Source organism: Mesoplodon bidens, assembly GCF_964165515.1.
Source record: "Mesoplodon bidens genome assembly, chromosome: 6".
NCBI classification, from domain to species: domain Eukaryota; kingdom Metazoa; phylum Chordata; class Mammalia; order Artiodactyla; family Ziphiidae; genus Mesoplodon; species Mesoplodon bidens.
This window is the reverse complement of record NC_138162.1, coordinates 70,400,748-70,410,174: the sequence shown is the minus strand read 5'-3', so window position 1 is coordinate 70,410,174 and position 9,427 is coordinate 70,400,748. Positions and strand designations below refer to the sequence as shown.

Genomic DNA, 9,427 nt, shown 5'->3' with positions numbered 1-9,427 from the left:
TTGAGCCTGTTTGTCCTGCTCACCCCACTTCATCCCCCCAAAAAGGGAAGATAATAGGGGCACTAAATGCACTTCCTGCATTGCAGGACTAAGGCAATGTCTCTTTTCTCTCTGAAGTCATCCCTAAAACAAACTAGGACCTCTGACTTAACCACCAGCAGAAATCAAAGCAAATTTTGGAATACACTTCAAAAGAAAAAAATGAAACAACTTTTAACTACAAGTTCTATTTTTGGGGGGGAGGGCAGCATTATTCCCAACTGCCTGTAGACATGGTAGAACAATACTTTGCTCACACATAGTTAAGTGACTCCAGGTTCGGAAGAACCAAACATACTTTGGCAATATATCTGATGAGTGGGCAAGTTTATTTGGAAAAAGCTCTTACTTGGTTAAAGATTCATACTAGTACAAATTCTGGGAAAGATGTTACAATTATATTACAATATATAAGTTTTGAGTTATTCTATGTATCCAGTAAGTCAAGCCAAGACCAGCAAGTTATGTAATTTGGGTTTAAACTAAGAAAATGTTAGGACTTCAGCTGTCCATCAATAGAATGGCTTGCCTTTTAAAGCAGGTAGTAACTTGTCTTCGTTAGCATTTTAGTGTGTCATGGGCCCTCAAGGAAGTACCCTGCTTTGGGTCCTCTCTGGTCCCTTCTGATTTAAAACTTCTATATTCACTAACATCACATGACTGAATTGTACATTTCACTTAAATACTTTGTTGTCTACTTTATGTTGCAATGTCTTCTCAACTGCACAGATATATAACCATCCATGCCATGAATTCTGGTGTAGACAATGCAAGAGACTTATTGTCATTTGTGAGGCTTAAAAGACTTGGGCCCTTCTTTACAATATTAGAAAAATAGCCCTAAAGGTACTCTACTTACTCAACATATCATTCAAAATTTACACGTTGTGACTGGCAGTTAAAGTTAAGAGTACCTTTCTGCTCTGAAAAATAGCGACATGTAACTTTATAGAGAAGCCATAGTATTTCAGAAATTAAAAAACTGGTTGGAAGCAGACTTATCTTAAAAAGAAAGTGTCTAATATTAAGTTCTCTCAAAAGCAACTCAATTTCATCATAGAAACCTTTACTGTGCTTGTGGAAAAAGAACCAAACCCACCCCCACCCCCCTCTCACCCCCCCACACAAAGCACAAAGACTTTGAATTTCTCTCAGATATTTTGGTACTTGAGCTTTTTATTTTATGCTGATTTTTATGATTATCTAATTGTTTCATAAAGGTAATTCTTGCCTCTCTGGAACAATCCTAGTTCTGAAAGGCAAGAACAACTGGACAAGAACAAGTCCTAACTCTATCACTGACTTGCTGAATGACCCTGGGCAAATCACTAGGACTGTTTTTTAAGGTTCACTTACCACCAATGAAATAACCTCCTCAGAGTGGCTGGGAAACTCTCACAAGGTCGTGGATCTGACAGTGCCTTGGGAAGTATAAGCAGTGCACAGATAAATGTTTTATGTACTTCTGCCCATTGCATGATGCCTATCCAGTAGGAGGTGGATAGTAGGTGTTGACCCAACCATAGGAGAAGTAGAAAGAACTATTTAAAATAACTTTAGCTCACTTTCTCATTTGGTTTATCATTGCCTCTGTATTTTTAAAAAATTATACCCTCCTTCCTCAAATAACACAAAGAACCTCTTCTGTGAGGAATTTATTGGTCCCTGTGGAACCTGCGAAGGCCACAAACACTCATGGCCAATGAACGACAACCTATGTTTGTCTCTTCAGTCTTATAGTATCTGCAGGACTGAAGTCTGCCAATGTCCATGCGTCTGTCCAGAACATCCATACGCCCCATGCTTGCTCTGTGTGTCATGGGGATGCCAAGAGATGACACATTCAATGGTGGTACTTCAACCAGCGCGGTAGGCCTTCCCTTTGGGGTCTGACAGGATGACTACACCCCAGCAAGCAATGCCTAGGGAAAAAACAACAGTACTTTATTCTTTATGTTGTACTTCAATTTACCAGGTGCTTTCATATATATCAACTTATTTAACCCTCACAATACTCCTTGAAGATACAATTACCATTCTTTCTATCTTACAGAAAAGTGAAGCTCAGGAAAGTTGAGAGAAAAAAAAATTCTGTTACTTCCCCAAAGCAAGAAAGTTACTGAAAGGGAATTGATCTGGGTAATCTAATTAAGAAGGTAAGAGATACGAAAATTTAAAATTCTATTCACTCAGTTGGTCTGAAGAGCTTAAAAAATCACTACATTTTACAGGAAGACAGCTTGACAATCACATAGTATTGTTATAAATAAGAACTGTGGGCTACAGTACCCAATGGTAGACCTTAGTATGTGGGCTTTGAACTCATGTCTACAATCTGCCTTCAAAGCGAAAGTTCTTAAACCAAGGTCAAGTGCCCTCACTCAGGCCTTCTTCACAATCTAGATTAGAAGCATGGGTTTTGGTAACAGATAAGCCTGGGAATCAAAGGCTAGTTGTGTCATAACCTGGGTGTCTGACTTCGAACTCTCTGTGCAGGAAAATAGGACTACTATATTCATACCCACCTTTAATAGCTTTTGGTAGGATTAAAAAGATTGAAGCTAGTAAGAGTTCTAATAAAAAAAATACTGTGATTTAAGAAAAAAGAAAGAAAGAAAAGCTTCCCAACAACTTTTTCTCCCCACCCCCATTTTAGAGGGTAGGGGGTAAGCGCCTGCTGCCACGTGACCAACCCAGGTGCCCCGCCCCCGCCCACGTGGCTGCGCCCCTCTCCTCCCTCTTCCCCCAGCCCAAGGGTAGTGCCCCGAACTCTCACTGATGCCGAAGACCATCTGCGCAATAGTCCCTGGACCCGGGGGGTATCCCAGCTTCATGGGCTTCCGTGCCACCCAGTACACGTACCCGCCCGCCCCTATCAGCCCGGACCCGGAGAGCACGCGACAGCTCCAGCAGTTATTAAACAGAGGGGCTTCTGCTGGAGGGGTCGGCGCTCCGGGTGCAATGACGGGCACGGGGTTGGCGGAGGAGGCGACCTCAGGAGGCGCAATGTCCTTGACCGGCTCAAGTGGCTGAGAAACGAAAGAACCCATGATTAGGACCTCCGTCTCAGCCGTAGGAACCTTCCCACGAACTGACGTAAAAGACGTGCCCGGAAACAGAACGCTGGCGCGCTGCACCGGAAGCAGCCCGAGGGCCGCTGGGAAATGTAGTTCTTGCCTGCCTCGGTGGAGGGAAAAGACGGAGGTGGACTGCTGTACGGGTGTTCTGTGGTGAAAACCTTGGCCGTGACGGAGGCCAGTTTTTTTTCCCTCCCAGTCCTTTTAAGAATTTAGCCAACTCCCTAAATGTCCCAACTCGCAGTCTCCTTAGAAGAAAAGTCTGGGTTTCTAAGTGTCCTGTCTAACAGGAAAGGTGAGACCTCGGGCATGTCACTTCACCTGTCGGTGTGTTTGACTTAAAAAGGTTGGAGGTGTTTGACTTAAAAAGAGTTAAGTACTTTGTGCCTGACTGTATGCTAGACACTTTGCTAAGCGATTATCTGCATTTTGCCGTTTGCTATTCCCGACCCAACACGGTATCAGTTTCCCACTACATGACAAAACTGGTTAGGTGACATAGCCATAGTAGACCCAATGTCTGTGTGAAGATAGAAGCAAATTTCTTAAACGCTACCTGTACATAATGTGAAGGGACTACACAAATATAAGGTATTAAAAATGGGTTTGAGGGCTTCCCTGGTGGCGCAGTGGTTGAGAGTCCACCTGCCGATGCAGGGGACACGGGTTCGTGCCCCGGTCCGGGAAGCCCACATACTGCGGAGCGGCTAGGCCCGTGAGCCATGGCCGCTGAGCCTGCGCGTCCGGAGCCTGTGCTCCGCAACGGCAGAGGCCACGACAGTGAAAGGCCCGCGTACCGAAAAAAAAAAAAAAAAAAAACCTAGAGGGCTTCCCTGGTGGCGCAGTGGTTGAGAGTCCGCCTGCCGATGCAGGGGACACGGGTTCATGCCCCGGTCTGGGAAGATCCCACATGCCGCGGAGCAGCTAGGCCCGTGAGCCATGGCCGCTGAGCCTGCACGTCCGGAGCCTGTGCTCCGCAACGGGAGAGGCCACAGCCATGAGAGGCCCAAGTACCACAAAAAAAAAAAAAAAGGGTTTGAATTACCTGCATAAACATTTTTAATTTCTCTGTAGCATTTTTCATCCCACCTTTCCTTTCTTTCGGGTAGGGTTGGGCATATGTTTCTTGTGCTGGGTTGTTCTCAGAGGATTATTGGTAAGAACAAAGGCATTTAGAATTCAGAGGTTGTTTCTGTTAGAGGAGATGGGCGAAAGTAGGATTAATTTCAGGTTTGAACTTTTCTCCTTTAGAATGGCTTAAAAAATTAACATGATAAAAAGAAATACACTCTTCACCTTTCTAAAACGGGGATGTGGTTTTGCGAAGACTAAAAAGAAGACAAAAATAAAGATATGGTTAAATAGGAGAAAATAAAGTAGTGAGAATACTAGATTGCCTGCTGCTTAATTTCTAAGACCATCCCCTTTTCCCTAAATAAATAAATAAATCTATATCTCCATGTGTTGTGTAGTAGAAAGACAAACATTTGGGAAATTTGTGATCTGTACCTAGCTCTGTCACTACGAGTCAGCCATATGACACAGAGAATGTTACCTCATGTTTGAAATGAGATTTGAAATAGGTGATATCTAACTTCAAAATTCTATTATGTATTAGTAACCTCTCTTTAGATAACATTATGCTAAGTGCTATACCAAATGAATTCAACAGTATTTCGCTTAGAAATTCATAGTTTTTGGCTGCTGCTTCTTGCTGTGCTCAGATAAAATATTCTATAGTGCATTTGATTTCTTCTTATATATGTGAGGAAGAAATCATCATTTGGCAATGGTTACCAAACATTTTGATTACACTCTATGGATAAAAAAGACTGAGCCTGCAATAGAATTTATGCATGCCTATTTATTATTTATAAATTATATATTAATATACTACTTTATACAGTATTATAAGGATAAGATTAAATAATAGAAATGGAAATTTTAATATTTTCTCATATCCCAATAGATGGGATTGTGTATCTCCATGGATATCATGGTTGTTAGGTATGTGACTTTACTAATTTATATTTTATCTAAAAGCTTACCTTCTTTAGTGTGATTGCAACAGCTAAGAATGTCAGGAGATGAGATCTTTAATTCTCTAAACAAATATTATTAGAATGGGCTACAATACTTTTTGCCAATAACAGGCAAGATTTTATTTTAACCACTGTTTTTTTTAAAGTACCTTCCAAAAGATGTGTTTGTTCTCTTATGATTGCCTCAAATGAATGATTTTAACCTTTTTGTGCTATTGTGATATGCCTCCAAAACTCTCAGTGGCTTCTATGGAGTCCAAGTTCTAGAACTGCACAAAGTGCAAATTGAAATTGAGATGTACTTATATAATTTTGATTGGAAAATTATTGGAAACACTGATACCTCTTAAGATAAATGAAACAGTAGGGTCTGAGGATAAGGGTAGAGGCCAGTGAAAGCAAGCAAAATTGTAATTAGAGGAAGAAGTGTGCATTTTGGGGGAAGGACATAGGAGGAAAAGGTTGAAAGCTAACTTTACCTCATTATCTCTTGTATCTATTTCTTTTACTACTTACTATCTCTACAGTTCATTTTGCACTTACGACTCGCAAGGCCTGTGTTGTCTCCCGTAGATTTTAAAAATGCAAGAGTCCTTCACACTCTGTTCCCCAGCCATCCAGTTCCCCTTCACTAACACAGCCAGCCATACCAATTTCCTGTGTATCTTTTCAGAGTTATCTCTGTGCACCTGTGTGCACCTTTCCTCCAATGATCTGGGAGATGATTCTCTAACAGTCAGTGAGTAAAGATCTTCTTCATTCTTTTGTATGGCTCCATAGGATTCCATTGTATGGATGTACTATACTCATATTGATGGACATTAATAGACATTTAGACTGCTTCCATTCTTTTGCTATTACAAAAGAATAGTGCCACAATAAATAACCTTGTGCATACATCATATCACAAACATATACATCTTAGAATATATTTCTAAAAGGGTATAGTATTTATAAGCTTGGTGAACAGAATCAAATTGCCCTTTATAGAAGTGGTACCAGTTTACACTCTCACCAACAAGTAAGAGAAGACCTGTTTCCCCACCCAATTCCCTAAAATAGTGAATTATTGAACTTCAGTCTCTGCCAATCTGATAGGTGAAAATGGTTTAATTTTCTTATTATAAGTGAGCTTCTTTATGTGTATTTAAGGACAATTTGTATTTCCTTTTCTGTGAACTGTCAATATTTTTGCCCATTTTTCTCATTGGATTGTTTTTTTCTCATTGATTTCTAGGAACTCTTTATAATTAGTGAGATTAACCTTTTGTTTGTGACATCAATTCACATTTTTTTCTCCCAATTTGATATTTGCCTTTTGAATTTGCTTGTTGTACTTTTTACCATGCACATTTTTTAAACCTGTAATTGAGTTTATCAGTTTTTACTTTTATAGTTTTTGAGCTTCATGTTATAAGTAGAAAGGCCTTCCATTTTCCATGGTTTCCCCCAGGATTATTATTATTTTTTTAACAGTTAAAAATTTAATACGTTTGGAATTTATCCTATTACTAGCTGTCAGGAATGGAATCAGATTTTCTTTTTCTTTTCCTTTTCTTTTCTCTGATCCATTTTTCTCAACACTGTTTATTAAATAGTCCACCTTTTCCCCACCTATTTGAAATGCCACATTTTCTAAAATGCTATATATTAATGTATGTCTATTCCTGGACTTCATATTCTGTTCCATGATTTCTCTGTTTATCCATGTGCCAGTGTCACACTATTGTAATTACTGAAGTTCTGTAATGGGATAATACTTGGAGACTGATCCCTCTCTATTACTCTTTTATTGCAGACTTCTCTTGGCTATCTTTGCTTGTTTATTTTCCCACATGAACTTTTGACTCAGCTTGATTATTCTGAGAAAATGATGCTGACATCTTTATGAGACTAGTGTGAAAATTGTAGGTTAATTTAGGGGGAATTGACATTTTTATGATGTTGAGTCATCCTGTCCAAGGACATGGAATGCTTTTTCTTTGGTTCATATCTTATTGTGTGTCCCTCTGAATCATTTTAGTCTTTTTCATAATGAGCTCACACATTTTCTCTCAGACATTTTCTTTTAATATCTTTATTGGGGTATAATTACTTTACAGTATTGTGTTAGTTTCTGCTGTATAGCAAAGTGAATCAGCTATACGTATACATATATCCCCATATACCCTCCCTCTTGTGTCTTGCTCCCACCCTCCATATCCCACCCATCTAGGTGGTCACAAAGCAAGGAGCTGATCTCCCTGTGCTATGCGGCTGCTTCCCACTAGCTATCTATTTTACATTTATTAGTGTATATATGTCAATGCCACTCTCTCACTTTGTCCCAGCTTACCCTTCCCCCTCCCCGTGTCCACAAGTCCATTTTCTACATCTGCATCTTTATTCCTGTCCTGCCCCTAGGTTCTTCAGAACCATTTTTTTTTTTAGAATCCATATATATGTGTTAGCATACGGTATTTGTTTTTCTCATTCTGACTTACTTCACTCGGTATGACAGATTCTAGGTCCATCCACCTCACTACAGAAAACTCAATTTCATTTATTTTTATGGCTGAGTAGTATTCCATTGTATATATGTGCCACATCTTCTTTATCCATTCACCTGTTGATGGACACTTAGTTTGCTTCCATGTCTTGGTTATTTTAAATAGTGCTGCAATGAACATTGTGGTGCATGACTCTTTTTGAATTATAGTTTTCTCAGGGTATATGCCCAATTGTGGGATTGCTGGATCGTATGGTACTTCTATTTTTAGTTTTTTAAGGAAACTCCATACTGTTCTCCATAGTGGCTGTATCAATTTACATTCCCACCAACAGTGCAAGAGGGTTCCCTTTTCTCCACACCCTCACCAGCATTTATTGTTTGTAGATTTTTTGATGATGGCCATGCCGACTGGTGTGAGGTGATACCTCATTGTAGTTTTGATTTGCATTTCTCTAATGATTAGTGATGTTGAGCATCCTTTCATGTGTTTGTTGGCAATCTGTATGTCTTCTTTGGAGAAATGTCTATTTAGGTCTTCTGCCCATTTTTGGATTGGATTGTTTGTTTTTTTGATATTGAGCTGCATGAGCTGCTTGTATATTTTGAAGATTAATCCTTTGTCAGTTGCTTCATTTGCAAATATTTTCTCCCATTCTGAGGGTTGTCTTTTGGTCTTGTTTATGGTTTCTTTTGCTGTGCAAAAGCTTTTAAGTTTCATTAGATCCCCTTTGTTTCTTTTTGTTTTTATTTCCATTTCTCTAGGAGGTGGGTCAAAAAGGACCTTGCTGTGATTTATGCCATAGAGTGTTCTGCCTATGTTTTCCTCTAAGAGTTTTGTAGTGTCTGGCCTTACATTTAGGTCTTTAATTCATTTTTCATTTATTTTTGTGTATGGTGTTAGGGAGTGTTTTCTCAGCACCACTTATTGAAGAGGCTGTCTTTTCTCCATTGTATATTCTTGCCTCCTTTATCAAAAATAAGGTGACCATAGTTGTGTGGGTTTATCTCTGGGTGTTCTATCCTGTTCCATTGATCTATATTTCTGTTTTTTTGCCAGAACCATACTGTCTTGATTACTGTAGCTTTGTAGTATAGTCAAGTCTGGGAGCTTGATTCCTCCAGCTCCGTTTTTCATTCTCTAGATTGCTTTGGCTATTCAGGGTCTTTTGTGTTTCCATACAAATTGTGAATTTTTTTGTTCTACTTCTGTGAAAAATGCTATTGATAGTTTGATAGGAATTGCATTGAATCTGTAGATTGCTTTGGGTAGTATAGTCATTTTCACACTGTGGGTTCTTCCAATCCAAGAGCATGGTATATCTCTCCATCTGTTTTTATCATCTTTAATTTCTTTCACCAGTATCTTATAGTTTTCTGCATACAGGTCTTTTGTGTCCTTAGGTAGGTTTATTCCTAGGTATTTTATTTTTTGTTGCAATGGTTAATGGGAGTGTTTCCTTAATTTCTCTTTCAGATTTTTCATCATTAGTTAGTGTATAGGAATGCAAGAGATTTCTGTGCATTAATTTTGTATCCTGCTAGTTTGCCAAATTCATTGATTAGCTCTAGTAGCTTTCTGGTAGTATCTTTAGGATTCTCTATGTATAGTATCATCTCATCTCCAAACAGTGACAGTTTTACTTATTCTTTTCCAGTTTGGATTCTTTTATTTCTTTTTCTTCTCTGATTGCTGTGGCTAAAACTTCCAAAACTATGTTGAATAATAGTGGTGAGAGTGAGCAACCTTGTCTTGTTCCTGATCTTAGTGGAAATGCTTT

General features: G+C 39.2%; 1 protein-coding gene across 1 annotated transcript; it reads right to left on the bottom strand.

Annotated features, from left to right (window-relative positions):
- Window positions 1-1,679: 1,679 nt before the first annotated feature.
- DMAC1 (distal membrane arm assembly component 1) lies at window positions 1,680-3,126 on the bottom strand. Its single transcript, XM_081237533.1, has 2 exons — window positions 2,816-3,126; window positions 1,680-1,961 (listed from the first exon to the last, which is right to left on the bottom strand). The coding sequence occupies exons 1-2, from the start codon at window positions 3,087-3,089 to the stop codon at window positions 1,897-1,899; spliced, it is 339 nt and encodes a 112-aa protein (XP_081093659.1). The 5' UTR covers window positions 3,090-3,126; the 3' UTR covers window positions 1,680-1,896.
- Between the last annotated feature and the right edge of the window lie 6,301 nt (window positions 3,127-9,427).

Excerpts from the sequence above, each read along its gene's own strand:
- DMAC1 (XM_081237533.1), bottom strand. The coding sequence starts at position 3,089 with ATGGGTTCTTTCGTTTCTCAGCCACTTGAGCCGGTCAAGGACATTGCG. Across the intron at positions 1,962-2,815 it reads GCAGATGGTCTTCGGCATCA|GCATTGCTTGCTGGGGTGTA; the intron begins GTGAGAGTTCGG and ends TTTTTTCCCTAG.